This window comes from Sorex araneus, chromosome 2 (assembly GCF_027595985.1).
Source record: "Sorex araneus isolate mSorAra2 chromosome 2, mSorAra2.pri, whole genome shotgun sequence".
Lineage (NCBI taxonomy): Eukaryota > Metazoa > Chordata > Mammalia > Eulipotyphla > Soricidae > Sorex > Sorex araneus.
Window position 1 is genome coordinate 306,111,661 of NC_073303.1, and position 21,438 is coordinate 306,133,098.

General features: G+C 39.1%; 1 protein-coding gene and 1 pseudogene across 1 annotated transcript in view; both read left to right on the plus strand.

Moving 5' to 3' along the window:
* Nucleotides 1-21,438, plus strand: part of SPATA16 (spermatogenesis associated 16) — a 326,224-nt gene that overhangs the window by 280,579 nt on the left and 24,207 nt on the right. Inside the window, exons 8-9 of the mRNA XM_004603101.2 lie at nucleotides 3,801-3,965; nucleotides 6,506-6,589. Coding sequence (XP_004603158.2) covers nucleotides 3,801-3,965; nucleotides 6,506-6,589 — 249 coding nt within the window. The remainder of the gene's footprint in view (nucleotides 1-3,800; nucleotides 3,966-6,505; nucleotides 6,590-21,438) is intronic.
* On the plus strand, nucleotides 9,830-10,800 carry LOC105943578 (RAD52 motif-containing protein 1-like; annotated as a pseudogene).

Here is a 21,438-nt window from a genome sequence, read left to right on the forward strand (position 1 = left end):
GAGTATCTCACCCGAACAGCAGTCTGGCAAGCTACTCTTAGCGTATTCGGTATGCCAAAAGCAGTAACAATAAGTCTCACAATGGAGACATTACTGGTGCCCTCTTGAGCAAATCAATGAGCAATGGGATGACGTGATACAGTGATACAATTAAAAATAAAAGTATTTAATTTATTATCATTAAGAAATGGATAGCTATGATGCAGGGACCTTTAGTAAGCGTTACCCAATTGTCATAAACTCTGCATTAATGTACCTATTTTCACATATCAGATACACAGAATTATAATCAGTTGGTCTTGATTTTATAATTTGTAAGATATTTTAAACAACAATTTGCTAATGCCCTTGTAGTTAATGTTTTAAATTCATAGACAGTTGTTGAAAAAAAGAGGCCAGATGGCTTTCCTTGCTTCATATATCTACATAAGTACCTAGAAAGTCAATATTAAAATAATCTAGGAAAAAAATTATCATTAGTGGGTGACCAAAATGACAATCCCAGGCGAACCTCAGAATTTACTGAGAAACTTCCCACTGAACATCCACACTATTCAATCAGTAGCTCTTCTCCAGTGTTATTTTCCTTTCTGGATCTTTGTCCTAATTGTTTCAGATGCTATGGATGCCACTATACTTTACCATTCATTAACTTTATTGGCTGCTGTCAGTTATAGAACTTATGTATTGTGCTTCCTTGGCTAAATGTTAAAGAGTTAAAATAATAAAATTTCTTGTCATGCATGAACCCTTCTTCACAGGCTGACTTGCCAGAAAATGACCTAACTAGCCATGTTTTTAATGCCTCCTTAATTTTACCTTTAATTTTCTTCAACTGAAGCATAAAAAATGTTTACATATGCACATCTGAAATGAACAGTAATGTTCCTTGCTCTGATATTTTACAATTAGTGTTTCTACAAGTTATGCTAAATTGAAATACATTCTAAATACTTGAGTACTGATTTTCAGCAGTATTATATAGTGTCACTCTTTCGACAAACATTTAACCATACTTTCTATTAAATCTATACAATTCTTTTAACTGAAACCCTCATTGAACTTGCTATTTACCTAACCTTCACTGTACCGGTGTGAGGCTTTAACTTCAGTCTTAGCCACTTTACTACACTCTCCCCAGCAACTAGAGAGCCCTTTGATCACTTCTGAAGTCTCATTGGTAGGGCTACTTCCCTTTAGAATCTCCTCTGCTAGTGAAAGGATGTTTAAGCTGGTTTCTTCATTTTTCATTATTTTCTTTATATTCTTAAAGCAAACTGCATTAAAACATTCTTGCTGGCTGGTATAGATATTGATTTTTATATCTTTGTCTCTCGAAAACTACTATCTCATACAGATAAAATATTAATCTATAGTCTCCTGATAACACAAAACTGCATTTAGCTTGGGACCAGATAAGTTGCTATACACAGTCAAGTATATGCTTTCCTTCGTGTTTTATTCACAAGGAGCATTTCCTGCTTTGCTATGCACCCAACAATCGAGCTAACAAAGCACCATTGCCTTCCACTATTTTTATTTTCCTGATGTTTTGGAAAATTACACTGATAGATTATGTTCCCAAGCAGGCTGCTGTTGTTTCTGCTCTTCGGAATTGAGTCACTACACCACTTTCCTGCAACTAGCCCCATTGTTTATTTTAAAGAAGAACAAAGAAAGCAATTTTTCTTCAGAAAGAAAACTGTTTCTCCTGCAACTTGCTTTCCTCTATTTGACAGAATCCCATTGTTTAGCTACATGTTTAAACTAAGTGGGTTGGCTAGCTATTTTGTCAATTCAGAAAAGGAATCCCAAATCCACAATTTGCAATCATCAGTCGTATAGGTTCATGGATTTTCAGATAAGTGATTAATCGAAAAGAACAGATCTACAAGAGTTAGAGGCACATTAATTCAACAGCATACATAGGTGTTCAGAAAAACATAAAGCAAGAACAAAGTAATGGTATTCAACCTTCCTTTATTACCAAGAGTCTAGAAGAGTGCCAGCTTCTAGGAGTTGCTATCAATCAGAATATGAGTATGACATTTCAGAAAGAGCTTCTTTCTAAATTCAAGCTGAAATTCAGATGCTCTTTATAATATACTTCTAACAATTTTTGTTTAGTATTCTATTTTAAGAAAGAAAAATCATGTCTGCCTTAACTAATTTTTGAGAAAAACTTTTTTATACATATGCACATACTGAAATAGTCCTTCCCCAGCTTACATACCTAGTTTTTCAAGTAGTGGTTTTAGCTCCAACTTTGGTTTGGGGTATTTTAATATTTTAGGGGAGACCTCGCCAAAATCCATATTTCTAAGGCCACAAATCTATGTGACTGAAAGAGTAAAGACACAAAGTCAGTTTAGCTAACAAACAAGCCTAATAATTTTGGCACAGGTGGTTCAGGAAACTATCATAGAGGGGCCATCACCTTTAGTCGTTCTCTTCTGTGTACCTGTTCATGGAAAGCAAGTCCCAAATTTAGTCCTCATGTGCCTTTCCATATCTTACCACCCTCAAACAGAAGAAATACAAGGCTTTTCTCTTAACCTTTGGATATCCTTAGAAGAATTCTTCTCTAAACTGATATGTGATAAATTTGTGATAAACTCCATCTTCCCTATCAAGAATTACAAGTTGTTTTAAATTTTTCAGAGAGATAGTACAGAGGTTAAAACATATGTCCTCCATACACCTGACTTCAGTTTGATCCCTGGCACCCCAGATATACTGAGAACAACAAAATTTCCCCCAAAATATTATTTAACTCTTAATATAATATCTGAGACAATCCAGTAAATTCATGAGAGAATATGGTACTTACAAAAGTTCATACTAGTCTGTTTCATGACGGAGAGCTAAGATTAGCCAATGAAAGCTAAACATAGATCCAAAACTATGATAGATCAAAGGATTCTATCATTTAAAGCAAGAACAAAGTAATGGTATTCAACCTTTCTTTATTCCAAGAGTCTAAAAAAAGTGCCAGCTACTAGAAGTTGCTATCAATCGGAATATGAGTGTGACATTTCAGAAAGAGCTACTTTCTAAATTCAAGCTGAAATTCAGATGTTCTTTATAATATCCTTGCATGCCCAAGACCCAAGCGTAAGCCCTTATACTCATGACTCCTAAGAACACTGTTAACTATAGCCCTGCTACCTCCCCGTATGGTACTTATAGCAGTGAATTCCTACCTTCTGAGTATTGTTGAGGAGCCTCTCTCCAAAGGAAAACAGAACTAAAGTCTCAGTGTAAGTCATTGGGATAAACAGAATTCAGCTTGGCACAACATTTTCTCATTATTCAACCTGCATTTTTTTAAAGTACAGTCTGTGTGTTCTGTTTTAAAGAAAAAAAATGTTGGTAACTCAGCTCTTAATGATACCTTTGGGATTTAATATCAGCAGTGCCAAGTCACCCTTCTACTCTACACAGCTCTGTAGGAATCCCACTGGGAGAAAAGACAGCAGACTCAATGTCAGAGCTCTCGAGCCTTCAGTTACTAGGCAGAACCTTCTCAAAATTCCTACAAACTTGATTTTACATATATACATCTTTTTGAAGGAAGGTTAGAGACAATGCTTCACAATGATAAAAGGAAACCTTTGCTTGTACTAGACAATATTGCTTCAAAGGATATGACAACAAGCTCTGGCTTCAATTCCCAGAGAGAGAGAGAGAGAGAGAGAGAGAGAGAGAGAGAGAGAGAGAGAGAGAGAGAGAGAGAGAGAGAGAGGGAGTGGTATTTCTGTGGCTGTGTTCTAAAATGTTTTCTTATCCTGGGTGACTAGGGGAGTTTCCGGGTATGCTCAGGTGTGATGGAGAAGTTGCAGTATGCCAGCCTCCTGAGCCGGCTGCAAAGAGTAAAGGAGCAATCCCAGGTGATCAATCAAGCAATGGCCGAGCTAGCGACCATTCCCTATCTACAGGACATCAGTCCACAAGAGGCAGAATTGGTAAGTCTTTTGTTTCGATATGTTTAAGGCTTGCAGAGTTTTAAGCCAACAGAAAAGTGATATGATCTGGGAGAGGGCTGGGGGTGAGAAGTTATGATAATGAATGTAGTTGAAAAGCTAACTTTCCAACACCCATGACATATCCTAACTTGACTGGAAAATACATAAAGGCATTATGTGTATGTCTTACATGCTCACGCTGACTTTCACTTTTTTCTTTAGCCAGAATTTTGTGATGTATAAAATCATGGAAAGGAGTTGATTATTCATATTATGTATCAGACCTTTTTTATCTTATACTCCCAGATATGTTAATATATGATTCTCTCCTGTGGAACAGTGAGGAGACAAAAAGAGTAATTGTGGTATAGAAAATTTGTCAACTCTACAAAGTATTCTTAAGAGTTGTCTTATTCTAACACTTTTCAAGTCATATATATTGGCTGCACCAACACCCACACATACATTTTGATTCAACAATTTTATTAGAAGATGTAGTGAAGTGTCTTTTTTGAAAAACTGAATTCGTAATTTTAATCTCAAAAACACAAAGCCAGTCAAAAACCAACTGAATGAGTATCTCACAGAAACAATATTCAAGCAGAATATATTATGACCACAATTAATGTTAGAAATAATGCATCCTCATGAAAAAACAATTTTAGACTGTGTGCTGGCCTTTCAAGGAAAGGTAGAAATACTCCAGAAGGTATGCTAATATGTTATAGGGAAAAGCTCTTTACTTAGAGGCTATAATTGAAGAGAGCTAAAACTAATTATAGACTTGAATTGAATTCACATAGAGCAAGAAGAGAACAGCCAAACTGATCACCTGTAATTTTTAGATAACTAAAGGAACTTTCCCTCTTTGAGCTTTTAAAGTTGTAACAAATTAACCAATCAATAAATGAACTGCCAACATTTATAATGTTCACTGGAACCTGTTAAAAGGTATTAAATAAATACCAATATTCAGAGTAAGTATATAAAATGAACTGACTAGTCAAACACAAAACTATGCAGAGTACATATTAAGGCTTTTTAAAAGTCCATTAATAAAGGAATTATTGAGTCAAAACTGACAATAAGCATTGGATATCTTTATGGTTATGTGCAGAGAAATGCCTTTGAAAAAACTGTTTATTTTTCCATTCACAGGACACTTAGAAGTTTGTGGACATAGAGCTTTCAAAGAGCCTATCTTAGTCAATTTTAAATGATTAATACTCCTCTAAGATGATAGAAAACAAGGAAAATATTAATTTTGGAAGTTGGAACAATGTTGATCCCATATTCATGAAAAACATATTCAAGATTAAAGTTCCTAGCCACACATCTGCAGCTTTTATTTTTCCTGAAAATAGTTATATTTTAAAATATATACCAAAGACACTAAATCAGCCTTACTGACACCTTTTAGGAAAAACTAACTGCTACAGATAAAATAGTGCAGTGTTCTACTATTTGAAACCCTATATAGAATCATGAGGCATTTTCATTATTTAAATGCCTACCAGAAAAAAATTTAAATGGATTTGCCTATGCATATATAGAACAAATATTTTAAAATTATGTACCTGCAAGATAGTATCACCTAAAGTAACATATTTTACTTTCCAGATTTCAAGCATGGGTTAACCTAGAAAGTAAATCCCAGTTAAATACCTTGCAAGGTGCTATATAAACAGTGACTGCTCAATAAGAAGAATTTGAGTGACTCAACTCTGCCCACCTGCTTACCTCCTTAAGCTCTGCCATAGCTAAAGTGCAAGCAGATTATCCTGTTTGATGACAGAGTGAACTGAAATGGCATTTGTTCTCTTTTAAAGCACTTTTTTTTTCACTTAAATATTCATGGCTTGACATGGCTTTCTAACTTCGAAGTCACAAAATGCCTTGGATTTATAAGACTATTTTAAGTCGGAATATGACAGTTGAGGCAAGAGAAAGAATTTTTCAAACTTGAATTTTTTGGTATTAATCTTTATAACTTACATTTTGCAAATAAACTAAATGCAGTTTGCTAAAAAGTAAACTTGGTGATTTGAATTTTTTGGAAAGAATAGTAAAAGAATACAAATGAGCTAGATTCTTTTAAGAGGTAATAAAACAGCACAATTTTAGTATTGTCCTCTGGTGAGCTTTTGCATAATGCCTGGAATTATGATACATTAGCCTCAGGAGAAAAATACTAAAATGCGTTCATGTACTACATGCCATTTCCTGAGAGAATTAACCACCGCCTTCATTCTTTACAGCCTAAATCTGTTTTTACAAAACATCAGCAGTTACTACATTAAAACCTATATGTTTCCTACAAATTTTCAGGAAGAGTGTTTTCATTGTTTCAATATTTTATATCTGCAATAATACGTGGTAATGACTGAAGCAAAGATGAGGTGGCAGTGTTCATCGTCAGAAAGATGAGTAATAAAATCATCAGCGTACAAATGATTTTTTAATTAGGTTTTAATCTGTGTATTTAGAGAAGTTATTTCTGTGTGAATTCCACACTGATAATTTTTATCTTGGCGCCACAGCTGCAGTCACTAATGGCAGATGCTATGGACACCCTTGAAGGAAGAAGAGACGATAAAGAACGTGTGTGGAATACAATCCAAAAGGTAAAACTTTCAAAGCTGGAGGAAAAAGACATATTATTCTCAGAGAGAAACGTCCCTCATGGGTCAAATCTATTTAGAAGATAAAAAGAAAAGTTCTCAGGGTGATTTTAGCGGTTGTTTTCTTGTTTTAATGAATGCAGCTCTCTTTCTCGAAGTATAGCCAAACTCAAATATGGATTTATTTCATCGGTGCCCTCAGGTCTGCTTTATTCCAAGCATTTGTGTCAAATCCTTTCATGGATTTCCTCGTGGTGCTCATTTCTGTCTCCTGTTTCCATTATCTACTTCTTCATTATTGGCAGTCAGAGATTATTTTGAAGCCCTTTCATCAGTGTTTGAGTTCACTCCCCAAATTTTCCACGGGTTTTTGTGGGGTTTTTTTGTCACATGAGAAATGATGGCTTGTTTCAGGGAACCTCTTAAACATTAACACACTGATGTTCTGGGGTGGAGTCATGGCAGCCTGGATGGTAGCAGCAGTCTTACTTATCTTCTTGGCTACCAGAGTTTAAATAAAGCCCCAAGACCCTCCTCGAGACAGAAACTCAAGAGACGAACACTACACTACAAAATCCTCTGACAGAGGAGGAATGAGTGATATGGAGCCTCCAGATTAGCTAAAGGTAATAAATTCTGGCCAATCTTCTCTGCACAAAACTTCTCCTATCACAAGAATTCACAATGGGGCAACTCGAATCAGGAGATACGCTGAGGGGAAGAAACCAAAGCAGCTTTCGGTTTAGAAATAACATTCAGGAGGGAAGCAAATGTCTGGGTGGAGGGTGTGGTGATGGAATAGTTCACATATGAAATCCTACTAAGAACAGTTTGTGTATAGTGGTACCCAAAATAAAAATAAATAAAAATTTTAAAGCCATTTTTTAAAAATAGCAGTTGTAGGATTCTGGAACATTTGAAGAAATATGTGTCTTCTACAATCTATCCAGAGGCCCTTCTTATGATGAATGCATAAAAGAGAAAGCAATTGAACTCCACAAGTTTTTATTGACTATCTGCTATGCCAAAAAGAAAGGAGATGTTGGGGCTAAATAAAGTGCAGAGATTTGGGTGCCTGTTTGAATGCTCCTGACTCTGGTTTGTATCCTTGGTACCACAGGTGATCCCCTGAGCATCACCAGGGATCACTCCTTAGCACTTTATAGTGGGTACAAGGCTCCCTTTCCCCCCAACACAAATTTTTTTAAAATAGTGAAAATAATAGGAGATGTTAAGGATACGCAGCTGAGCAAGGTAAATACAGCCCATGCTGTACCATCTAGGAAGCCAGGCACTTATTGAAGAACTTCTTATAAGTTAATTAAATATTATATGTTCTTAAAAAGTGGATGGGTGGAATAAGTGAGATAGTATAGCAGGCAGGATTCTTGTCTTGGTTTGATCCTAGGCACCACATATAGTTCTCTAGCTCTGCCATGAGTGATCCTTGAGTGCAATGACAGGAGTAAGTCTTGAGCACCACTGGGTGTGACCCCCCCAAAAAAAAGTGAATGGAGCTAGGAGAGTTAAGATAGTGATTTACTGCTTGCTTTGTGTGCATCTGGCCTTGTCTGAGCCCCAGCATGGTATATGGTCCTCAAAGAACCACCAGGAGTGATCCCTAAGCATAGAACCAGAAGTAATCCCTGAGCAGAGCCAGGTATGACCCAAATCAACAAAGTGGAAATTCCAAAAATCTATGGAAGTCAGCAGTGTAATATAATCTGATCTGGGAGGTTTAAAAATCCATCTTAGAGAAAGTGATATTTATACAATCCTTAAAAAAGATATAACAGTTAATGAGCTGAAAATGGAGATTTCTAAGTAGAGGAAATAGCTGGTACCAAGAATGCAAAGAAATCATAGCATATTTGAAAAACAAAGGAGCAAGAAACATACTTCAAAATTAAAGTGCAGAGGCAGAAAACAAATCACACAATGACTCCTAAATTAATAAAGTAATAAGCTATTATAAAATAATACGTTGTTATGGATTAGAATGTTTCTGGAACTGTTAGAAATTAGGAGTCAAGTTTATGTGCATTTTTACAGCACATGGGAATTTAAAGAATAGAAATAAAATATTTGATTTGAGCCATTTAGACAGGGGATCGGGAGAGATGAGCTGTTGTCATTTGCTCCAACAGAAGGAAGCTGTCAGAGTGTTATCTTGTTTTCTTGTTATCTTGTTTTACTAAAAACAAAAACTGCACCAGAGTCCAGTTGAAAAATCCAAACTATGGTAAATTATTTGGAGAAGAAACTTAATATAAAGAATAATCAACCAATTATGTAATTGTTAACTAAATTTTCTAAAGCAGGAGAGATGCTCTTCTTTGTCAAAAAGGGAAGCAATTAAAGGAAGCATCTATCACCCTTTAGGACTCGGGAATCAGAGAAGAGGTCGTTGCTAAACCTGGAATGAGGAGCAGGACCACCATTGGGTCCATCCTCATAGCTCCCACAGGAGGTGCTGTCCACCTCTGTTAATGTCTCTGAACTTGACAGTGTTGAAGGGCTGGGCTTTCTAATCCATGGGCACTGTTGTGAGGCGAGTGTGGTATGGAAATCATTATGTAACCTTGAAAAGAAAGCTAAGTGGTCACACCCAGGGACTGCCCCCAGCGCCTTGTAATCCCACCAACCGACAGCATCCAGAGACTTAAAACAAAGCTCCTGGAATCGAGATATCTTATAGCCTACTTCCCCTCTGGGAGAACCTGGCAAGCTACCGAGAGTTTCCTGCTTACATGGGAGAGCCTCACAAACTGCCCATGGTGTATTCATATGCCAAAACCAGTAACAATGCTGGGTCTCATTCCCCTGACCCTGAAAGAGCCTCCCTCATTGGGAAGGACAAGTAAAGAGAGGCTTCTAAAATCTCAGGGCTTGGACAAATGGAGACCGCTGGAGAAATTCGATGATCAACAGGATGATGATGATGATGATGATGATGATGATGATGATGATGATGATGATAATGATGATGATGATGATGATGATGATGAAGAAAAGAAAGCTGGAGGGCTTGAGAATGGCACAGCAGGTAGGGCGTTTGCCTTACATATGACTGACAGGATTCGATCCCCAGCATCCCATATGGTTCCCAAGCACTGCCAGGAGTAATTCCTGAGTGCAGAACCAGGAGTAACCCATGAGCATCACTGGGTATGATCAAAAAAACAAAAAAAGAAAATTGGAAACAACCAGTACTAAAGGAAAAATTAGGCAGTGAGGCCTAGGATGGCTGAGGTGGTACCTTTCATGGTTCCCAGCAAGAGTCACAAAACCCTGCTGGTTTGGGAGCTGAGCCCTGGCCCTACAGCCACAGCCTTGCAGCATCCTCTGTCTACTGCCTTCTCCCGGCTCGGCCTTCTGTGTTCAGTGCACTTCTTGCCCAGAGCTGCAGCTGTCCCGACTGGCAGCAGCTCGTCTCAGTTGAAGGTGCATCTCAGCAGACATAAAGCAGTTCAACACTGGATACTTGCCCTAAACATCTCCCAATGCCAAGAAATGGCAAACTACTGATTGGGTTTCAATGGATGGTCTAAAAGGATTGTCAAGCTTCAGGATCTTTCTGACCTTGAGGAAAGGGGAAATAAAGATGAAAAAAAAGAAATGAAGAAAAGAAAAGAAGAAATGAAAAGAAGCAAATCGTGAAGTTCTTCTGTGCTTTAGAGGTGGTCTTGCCATCCTTTGAGTGCAAGAACCCTGGAGTTGGCATAGCTGAGGAGACTTTGGATAAACTTGAAGGACCATTATCATTCCTTAAGAAAAGGAAGACGACTCAGAAGTTTGCTATTCAAAAAGCTGTGTCAGATGCATTTCAGAAGCTATTCATTGTGGTTTTATTTTTTATTTTATTTTACTTTATTTTATTTGCTTTTTGGGTCAGACCTGGCAATGCACAGGGGTTACTCCTGGCTCTGCACTCAGGAATTACTCCTGGTGGTGCTCAGGGGACCATATGGGATGCTGGAAATAGAATTCAGGTCTGCTGTGTGCAAGGCAAACACCTAGCTGGGCTATCAAATGGTCGAATTGCTGTGGAATATAGACCTTTGGAGGAGCTCACTGATGTCAGAACAGAAGAACTACATGATTTAATTCAAATCAGCTATTTTGCTTGGAAGCAGGATGGCCAAGGGGAAGAAGAATGTGTCTCAGATTTCAGTTGTGAGGAGGAAGCACCAAGACTGCCCCAACTGGACTAGGACTGCTGAATTTGCCACAGTGCCCAGCCCAGGGTGGGTTCCTTCCCCCGACCTCCACCTCGAGCTCAGCCCCAAGCTCAGTAGTTGAAAGGCCCAGTCCTGCTTGGCTGGGGGGGTGGAGAGGGGAGGCTGGTGGGGGGGGAAGAGGACCTGGTTGGTGCCTTCGCAGGAAGAAGGAAAGCCTGGGTCCTGATGGTTATGCGGAGCTGGCTCAGCCCGGACCCAATAAAGGTAGCGTAAAGGCAGCATAACGGTACTGTGGGGGAGGGGCGCGCTGTCGCTAAGTGCGCGCATCACTGACTGTCCTAACGGCTGCCATAACGGCTCCCCTCAGGGGACACCCTACTGGTCTAGATCGCAGCGTCTCGGAGTCTGCATGTCTTGGCTGCTACTGTGGGCCCTACCTCTCCTGACGAGGCGACCAATGTGGCTGCTGGTGTAGGGAGCTCAGCCCCCGGAGTGGGTCCTGCATTCAATCCAGCTGACTTCCAACCTCCCAGGGGCCCCAAGTCCTGGTCTTCAGACTCCCCTGATCTTCCACTTGAATCGCCCCATATCCTTCAACCCCGGGCCAGCTGTTGATCCCACCTTGGAAGTTGCCGCCCTGGATGAAGAGCGGGTAAGGAGGTAAAGAGTTGTCCTCTGGGTTACATCGTCTTGCCATGCCACACCAGGGTTTGAACGACAAGCCGGCAACACATCAGAGGCTCCCAGTTGATCCAATGATAGGTTGGCCTCAGCATCAGTCTGCCTCGAGCTCCGCCTCCTAGAGGGACAAGTACAGTTTCAACTGTAGGTCTAGATCAACCTGAAGATCAGGCATTTGAAATGCCTGCTCCACCTCTAGGTGGACAGAATCCAAAACTACTAAAGTTTATTTCTCCTGAAAACTGGAGGAAGGGTCTAGTTGGCCACTACCATGCTGCTAAAGTCGTTAGAACTCCTAAAAAAAATCTAAGAGACCTCTTCATCTACCACAACAGATGCAGGATGATTACTTAGATTCCAGCATGAGTATCTTTTATCGGAGGGGAGTGAACCTTTGGATGTACTGGGAGATTCAGAGCAACATCCACAGATCCCTTATACGATTGAATCCTTTTCACCCCATCCTCAGCATCCAGAACCCTTTAAAGAGATAGAACAGCTTCACTCTAAGGCCCTGGAAGCTGAAGTTTCAGCAAACACACAACTGACCCTATCTGCACTTGCAGGATCTCCCGAGGAATCAAAATCTTCTTTCGTCCAGGACTCAGATTTGCTGTCAAGTACCCCTGAAGAGGGTGATACTGCTTCAGTTCTGCTAGGAACTCTAGTTCAGCCTGCATTGGCTGCTGAGGAAAGGGGGTCTTCAGTGCCTCAGGAGGTGGAAGCTCAGCCTTAAGAGTCAGGTCTGGAACTTGTAAGCTCAGTCTTCAATACATCACCAGGAAAATGAACTGTCTCCAATCCAGAAAGATGCCCATCTTTCAAATATATCTACTGGGAGCACCAAACCTGGCTATCTGCAGATTACTGGAACTCCAAGGGTCACCAATGAGGGTGAAACTTCAACCTATCCAGAAACCCTAAATCTAACTCACACTGCAGAGAGCCTTGAAGAGAATAAACAATGTAGCCCAAGTGCAGGCCCAGTTTCAGCCTCTAGAGTGCCCTGAGGGTGACTCTGCCATTCAGCAGGAGGCAGTGGCTCAAGCACCAGAGATCTCTGAGGTGACTGAATCTTCAGTCCAGCAGGAATCCCTAGCTCAGCCTCCTGAATCCTCTATGGAGTTTGAAGCTCAACCATTTCTGCATCTTGAGGAAAATGTTCCATCTCCAAGTCAGAATGAAGCTCCACACTTAAACTTGCCCCATGTCACTGCTAAACCTTGGGTGTGACATTTTCCATATTTTCAGAAGTCAGTAATGAGGTTGAAACTTCTCCAGGGCCACAGGAGGCCTGGATTTGCCTCCTGATCCATCTGAGGACTCTGTCACTCAGATTTCTATATCCCAAAGGCAATATTCCATCTCCAAGTCAGAATGAAGCTCCAAGCTTAAATTTGCCCCATGTCACTGCTAAACCTATGGGTGTGACAATTACTGTAACTACAGAAGACAATAATGAGGTCAAACCTTTAGTCCTGCAGGAGGCCCAGGCTCAGCCTCCAGAGCCATCTGAGGACTCTGCCACTCAACCACTTCTGCATTCTGAAGAAAATGTTCCATTGCCCAGTCAGAATAAAGCTCTATGCCTAAATTTGCCCCGTGTCACTGCTAAACCTATGAGTGTGACAATTACTATAACTACAGAGGGCAGCAATGAAGCTGAACCTTCTCATTACAGCAGAAGGTCCAGGGTCAAACTCCAAAGAAACTTGAGTCCATATCTTATATGGTCCATGAGGTGCCTCCAGAGCTATATGGGGAGGTTGTAGCTAAACCATTAGGCCTTCCTGAAAATGTGTCATCACGGACACACAAAGGAATCTCAGACCCAAGCAACTTGCTATGGAGATGGCTCTGGACTTTGCAATAGGCCACTTTTGCCAGGCCACTCCAGACAGGGGCAGGCGCCATCCCTCGGCTTGCCCCTAGGAATCCTGGCAGCCACCATCTTTCTAGAACTCAGCAAAAAGCTCAGGCACAAGGGGGCAGTGGTTGCAAACGCCAGGCCTCACAGGACAGGGGAGGAGTCGGCTCTTCTCCTTCCCCCACCCCAGTGGGACTGGACTCTAAGATGATGCCCACATAAGGCCACTGTCTACTTAAGCTCCCACACGGCCATGATCCAGAGACATACACATGAATCTCGGACCCGAGCAACATGCTGCAGCAATCTCTCCAGATCCTGTAGCACTGTCGCACTGTCATCCCATTGTTCATTGATTTGTTTGAGTGGGCACCAGTAACGTCTCCATTGTGAGACTTGTTATGGTTTTGGCATATCAATTACGCTCTGAGTAGCTTGCCAGGCTCTGCTGTGCTGGCAGGATACTTTCAGTAGCTTGCCAGGCTCTCCAAGAGGAATGGAGAAATTGAACCCAGGTCGGCCGTGTGCAAGGCAAATGTCCTACCTGCTGTGTATCCATAACAAGCAATACAAAACACATTGTCTAGCATTGCCTTTTTGGCAGGTATGAGTGGTGATGGGACTGGTCTCTAAATATCGAAGGTAATCAAATTAGAAAGAGTATTGTGCAAATTGACAGGGGGAGGTGTGGAGTGGTGGGGGAGAGGCAGGAACCTGGAGATTTTGGTGGTGGAAAACATGCACTGGTGACGGGATGGGTGTTTGATGGTTGTATGATCAAAGCTCAAACATGAAAACTTTGTTACTGTACCTCATTGCGAATCAATAAAAAGGGAGAAAAAAGGAAAATATACATTTCTCAAGTATATGTATATGTACATATACTTGATGTATATGTACAAGTGTGCCAGAAAGTTGTTTCCAGCGAACCGAAGCAGAGGCAGCAGCAAAAAATCTATAAATCCCTCCTTTTCTCTTTGTCCTTGCAGTTTCTCTGTCGCCCCCTGTTGACAATGATTAATCTCTGGCAAAACAGGAATCCATTGCCCCAGGATTACCAAGCTAATTTATTATAGATGTGTAGGTATGGAATTGAGAGACTGTCCGCTGATTATTAATAGGCACTAATGTGCTTTGAATTTGGACTTCTGACCAGAGCAAGGGGCCTGAAGCTCTGGATAAAACAGAGATGGAATCATTAGCAAATAATTGTTAACTAAAACCATTTATGAAGATGAAATGACAGAAAAAGGATAGAATAAGAGAAGTGAGGCTTGAGAAGCACATTTCAAGCAGTGGGAGTACCACACAACACACAATAAAAAAGATGAGGAGAGGGGATTTAGAATAGAGAGAAATTAAATTCATGCTGATGAGAATCGAGGTGCTAGTCAAATAACTTGAGTAGAGAAATTGGTTAGGACCAGAGAGTGCAGGAAGTACATTTGCCTTGCCCAAGGTTGGCCTGGATTTCATTCCTGACACAACATATGGTCCACTGAACACCAGCAACTGTAACCCTCCCCCAAAATAATATAAATAAATGAGAAAAAATAAAGTTAACAAATTATTTAAAACAAAGTTTAGCAAACTACAAAATGCATGTCAAAACAGACCAAATATTTTTATAATGAAATTTATATCAAGTAGCTATTTCATTCATTTACATATCCTCAATTATTTTGGCCAGATGGATTATTAACATAAAGACCTAAAATATTTACTGACTCCATCAGAAAATTATATTGGTCTTTTTTTTCTCAAAATATTTGCATTTGTATTTTAAATATTTGTTTAGAGATAAGAATAAAACAACTATCTCATTTGAAAATTTCAAGGACCAGCCAGAAAGATGAAAGAGAAAGACGGAATTTGCCTATAACCTATCTATAACATATACATAATAACCAATTCCTCTTTACCTTATACTGAAGTTTTTGATCACCATGCTCATAAGATCACTTAATCCTGTGGCTTCTCACTTTGCTCCTAATTCAGTAATTTGTAGGTACAAATGACCCCAAATATAGGAGCTTAGAACAATTCAATATATTTTATGATTGTATGGAATTGCTGAACTCAGCTCACTGGTTCTTGGTCAGTGTTTCTCATGCAAATTAATCATATGCCTTCTGTGCCTGGAGTTTGAATTATCTGAAAGCCAAAATGGCTCCACTCCAAATGGCTCACTCACATAAGAGAGAGTTGAGACTAATCAACTGAGTCAGTTGACTAGTGTGCTTCAATATGGCCTCTCCATGTGAAGGAGACTGGATTCCAAGAGAAGGTATTTCAAGAGAAATGATACAGAAAACATCAGTCAGCAAAAGAATAGGTCCAGAATTTCTATGATAGTTTCCACCATTGCCTATTAGTTAAAATTATCACAAGCCACCCCAGACTCTTAGGATAAGAAGAAAAGATTCCATCGCTCCATGGAAGAGTGAGAGAATGTTATGATGGTGACTTTCTTGTAGACTAGCTCCAGCAGCAGAGCTGTGGTTCTGTTGGAAAAACATTCCTACTGTCAGCAAACAGAAGTCGGGAGGCTAGTAGTAATGTCAAGATTTCCAAGACCTCTGAGACTAGAGCACTGCAGAGCCACTCCACCCAACCACTGGGTATCTAGAAAGATAAACTGGTAAGCAGCCAATCTTTCCAAATTAAAAGCCCTGGTAATGGTCCTCACTTTCTAAATAGAAGCTCCTAAGAGGTCTTTAGGAAAATGTGAATGGGAAAGAACAGGGTGCCAAATTTTCCTCAAGGGCTTTTAATTTGGTTAATGTGACTCTACAAAGGATGATCGTATCACTTTCAGACAATTCCGGTAGCAAGTAAGTAATTTCCTTTTACTGCTACAGAGTTAATTTGCATGTGCAAAAAAAATAATTAAAAAAAAACTAATTGTACAAGCTACACTATGTTCTGAGCCCACTAGAAGTTGATATCAGCATCTCCACCTCTGAGATCTGTTATCTGTAATAGAAACAGCTGTTGTACCTAATGAAAACACTTGAAATTTTCATCTGAAGCAGCAGAATTATAGCAGTACCTCCTAGTTGCATATAGTTAAAGGGTCTGTCAGAATCCCCATTACCTAACACAATTTCCAGGGTTTCACTTTGTTACGGGTCTATAAAAAGCCTATCAAGATGAAATCTGATTCATGATACTGACCCACTGTCTTTAGTTTTTTTCGTTGAGATTTCTCTAAGAATTGCAACCCTCCAACCTATCCCCTGATAAAGAATGAAACATTTGTGTTATTTCCCAATTCAACAGATACAAAACATTTGTTGAATTTTAAGAAAGTGAAACTTTTGGTTTGGCTGTATGGTATATTTATTTTCTAGTAATTAGCTGAAGAAAGATGGCTATATTGGCTTAACTACACAAATGTGAAAATATGTAGGGTATGTTATAGAAAAGGAAACTTCACTTTTTTAAAAATGGTTTTGGGGCCACACCAAGTAGTGCTCAGGGGTTACTCCTGGGTTGGCTCAGAAGAGACTATATGGGTGCCAAACCCGGGTCGGCCATGTGCAAGGCAAACAACCTATTCTCCGTACTACAGCTCTGGTCCCAGAAAGGGTAAAATCTCTTATTTTGGAAAGTTCCATCTCATACCAAGACTCTTTAAGAGTATCACACTTTGCTGAGTTTCATTTAATTTAAAAAAATCTGAGAGACAACACCTTTTAAGTACCTCACAGATCTTCATCCATTTATTAATCATTTCCTGGGTACCTCCTTTGGGTCAGACACCATATCATTGGAGATAGTCATGAAAAAACAGTACCCATATTGCATTGATTTTACTAGAGAAGAATAGGCAACAAGTTTTTATATATTGAATGTTTCATAAGTAAAAGTATAAAGGAAGCAGGACAATAAAATGAAAAGGGCCAGATTATTGCAACTACAATAGAGCTGTCAGGGCAGAATTCATTGAACGAAAACTGGGAGGGAGGGAGAAAATAAGAAGGAAGCATAACAATATTTGGTATAAAGCATTTCCAGTTTGTTTTATGCAATACTTTGAGATAAGCCTGTGTCTGGAATTTACAAGAGTGATCTAGAATAAACAAAAGTAGTAAAGTGAGGGAAGAGAGAATGCTTTGTCAAATGAGAAAACCAAAACTCTGAACCTACCGAGTTGAAAATATATTGAAGGAGAAGGCAAGAGCACCAGCAGGAGACTAGCCATCCCATCATTGTAATGATGCAAGTGAGTAATTGTGGTAGTTTAAACCCAAGGTTGGAGGACTGCTGCAGTAAGGTTCTATCTATATTTCTTTATTCCCTTTCTTTCTCTTGTTCTTCTTTCTTTCTCTATTTCTTTCTATTTATATTTCTTTATTCCCTTTCTCTTTTTCTTCTTCCTTCCTATCTATATTTCTTTATTCCCTTTCTCTTTTTCTTCTTCCTTTCTTTCTATATATATTTATTTATTTCTCGCTTTCTCTTTCTTCTCTTTCTATATTTCTTTCTCTCTTTCTTTTTCTTCTCTTCCTTTCTATATTTCTTTATTCCCTTTCTTTCTTCTTCCTTTCTATCTATATTTCTTTATTTCTTTCACTTTCTTTCTTTCTTTCTTTCTTTCTTTCTCTATATTTCTTTATTTCTCGCTTTCTCTCTTTCTATATTTATTTATTTATTTACTTATTTATTTATTTATCTTTCCCTTTATTTCTTCCATACCAGGCCTTTATCTTCAAGTCTTGCGTTGACCACCATATGTTGTAGTAAGGTTTAGTTAGACAGTCTGAGGCATTGAGATATGCATGCGAAAGAAATAATTTGTGGAGGATCACAAACTGTCTCTGGTGTTGTGTGATCCAGAGCAACCTGTTCAGCCCCTTTTATTAACTAGCTTAATGTTCTAGCCAATGATGTTCAGCCATATAGGCAGAATATGCAAATTAACTTAGTCAATGGAAACAGTATAAAAGTCAGTTACATAACCGGAAGTATAGTCAAAGTAACAGTAACAGAAAAAAACAATTTTTACATCCAAGCCTAGGTAGGCCTGAGATTGTGAGATGTTGTACACCAACATTTCCCCCTTTTTTGTTTAAAATGACCAGTAACAAACAACACAAACATTTTCACATCTTTCCAGCAATACCTCAATGCTGTTTTAAGAAAATCTAACCTTTTTCTACAGAAATTCTTTTTCATTTTATAATACAGAGCTTACATACACAGAGTTTATACTTATTAAGTAATATTCCAGTTCCAAGCCTGGTTCAGAGACATTTGTCAACAAAGACCAATTAGTCTTTAAACAAAAACAACACTCATGCCATTTCTGTATGAATTCCACAGTCCAGGTTTTTCCACAATCAGTAACTGCCAAAGCATTCCCGTTATCAGATTCTTCTCCCAACTGTTGGGTGTTTACAACCTCTTTCAAAACTGAATACTCTCTGTGTCTGACTTGAAGCTGTCAGACTCAGACCGGGCAGGTGAATCATCAATTTGATATGAATCACCAGATAATATAGATGCTGTTGGCTCAGCACAAAATTCTGGCTGAATCAAAGATTCTTCCCCACTCTTCTCCTCTAACACAGGAGTTTCTCTGTAAGTTGCTTTGAAAACTTGTGCATGCCGCAACTTTTCCCCTACTTTTTTCCATAGTTTTTTTTTTAAATATTTAAGTAAATATTTTATTTTAAAAGTCACTTAAGAGAGGCTAGAGTAATAGTACAGAGGGGAGGGCGTTTACTGTGCACACAGCCAAACCAGGTTCAATCCCAGCCATCCTATATCGCCCCTGAATACCACCAAAAGTAATTCCTGAGTGCAGAGCCAGGAGTAACCTTTGAGCTTCAATGGGTGTGGCCCAAAAACTCGCCCACAAAAAAAGTCGCTTAGAAAATAAATACTAGTCATGGGGGACAGCAAGATAGTACAGCAGGTGAGGCTCTTGCTTGTATGCAGCTGACCCAAGTTCATTACTCAGTACCCCATATGGTTCTTCACTCCCACCTGGACTGATCCCTGAGCCAGAAGTAAGTCTGAGCACAAATCTTTGAGGTGTGGCCCCTCAAAGAAACTTGAAAAAAAAACTTAAAAGAAATATTAACCCTAGTACAAAAGAACACATATTCACTGCTATCACCAGGAAATCAAAAGACTATAGAGTTCTGTTCTTGCCAGGCTCTTCCTGGCAAGTTCCCTATGGCGTATTCGATATGCCAAAAACAGTAACAATAAAAGGTCTCATTCCCCTGACTCTGAAAGAGCCTCCACTTGTATCACTTGTCATTCTGTTGATCTTTAATTTGCTCGATCAGGGGCAAGTAACGTCTCCATTCGTCCCTGTCGCGTGCTAGAGTAGCCCAATATCTGTTTGCTCCAGAAACAGGAAGAGCCTGAGCCTCAAACCATTCATTCAGGGTTTTGATGAAGAAATCTGACCATCTCATCGGTGGGCAGCCATGTGGTCTTTTGATGTCCCGTGGAATCCAGTCAGTAACAGTCCAGCGGTTGTCTCTGAATTGCATTAAGTGTCTGGCCTATCTTATTTTTGACGCCTTGGTAAACGAGACAGCATCCCTGGTTCTTGACCATCAATGGAGGTCAGAACTCCGGATTCCTTCTCTCACTTGAGTGAAACATAATTCCAAGCATAGCTCTTTTGATTCCTCTTTGGAATATCCGAATAGCATTCTCATCCTTTTTTCTGAAACAGGATGCTCCTGTAAGGGTGATTGGAGGTGATCCTAAAAGCCTCCATCCCTCTCGGCAAGCTACCGAGAGTTTTTTCCATAGTTTTAAATTAAATTGTTCTCTATCTTTTTGCTTAAACCAATGACAGTACCTTTTTACCCTCTCGAGGAGGCATAGCTTTATCTGTTCCTTCAACTCAGACCAACTGCTTTTGTTAGTTTCAGATGTCAACATAGGCATCCTGCTGAGACGGTACAGAATTACTTATTACCCTTTTTTCTTTTTCTTCCTTTATTCATTTCTTTCTCCCTTTCTTTCTCCTTTTCTTCTTTTCCCTTTCTTTCTTACTCTCTATCTTTCTTTTTATTTCTTTCTCCCTTTCTTTCTTTTTTCTCTTCTCCCTTTCTTCCTTTCTTTACTTCTTTTTCTTTCTCCTTTTTCTCCTTTTCCCTTTCTTTCTTCCTATCTTTCTTTTTTCCTTTCTTTCTCTTTTTCTTCTTCCTTCAATTTATATTTATTTCTTTCTCCTCTTTTTTTCCTTTCTTTCTATCTTCATTTTTCTCCCCTTCCTTCTCCTTCTTTTCCCTTTCTTCCTGTCTAGCTTTCTGTTTTTTTTTCTTTTTGGGTCACACCCAGCGATGCACAGGGGTCACTCCTGACTTTGCACTCAGAAATTGCCCTTGGTGGTGTTCAGGGGACCATATGGGATGCTGGGAATCAAACCCGGGTTGGCTGAGTGCAAGGCAAACGCCCTACCCACTGTGCTATCACTCCAGTCCCCTGTCTAGCTTTCTTTATTCCCTTTCTGTCTTTTTCTTTTTCTTTTCTTTCTTTCTATCTATATTTTATTCCCTTAATTTACTTCTTCCTTTTTTTCTTTCTTTCTATATTTCTTTATTTCTCCCTTTCTTTCTCCTTTTTCTTTTCCCTTTCTTTTTGTCTACCTTTCTCTTTCCCCTTTCTTTTTCTTCTTTTCTTTCTTTCCTTCTTCCTTTCTTCCTTGCTTTCTTTTTCTTTCTTTCTATATTTTCCCCTGTTCTTTTTTCTCTTTCTATCTTTCTTTCTCCCTTTCTTTCTCCTTTTCTTCTTTTCCCTTTCTTTCTTTCTTCCTATCTTTCTTCCCTTTTTCTTTTTCTTTCTTTCTATTTCTTTATTCCCTTTCTCTTTTTCTTCTTCCTTTCTTTCTATTTATATTTCTTTATTCCTTTTCTTTCTCTTTTTCTTCTTTCTATCTACATTTCTTTATTTGCTTTCTCTTTTTCTTCTTTCTTTCTATATTTATTTCTTTCTCTTTCTCTTCCTTCTCTTTCTGTTTCTTTCTCCCTTTCTCCTTTTCTTCTTCCTTTCTTTTATCTATATTTCTTTATTCCCTTTTTCCTTTTTCTTCTTCCTTTCTATTTATATTTCTTTATTCCTTTCTCTTTTTCTTCTTCCTTCCTTCCTTT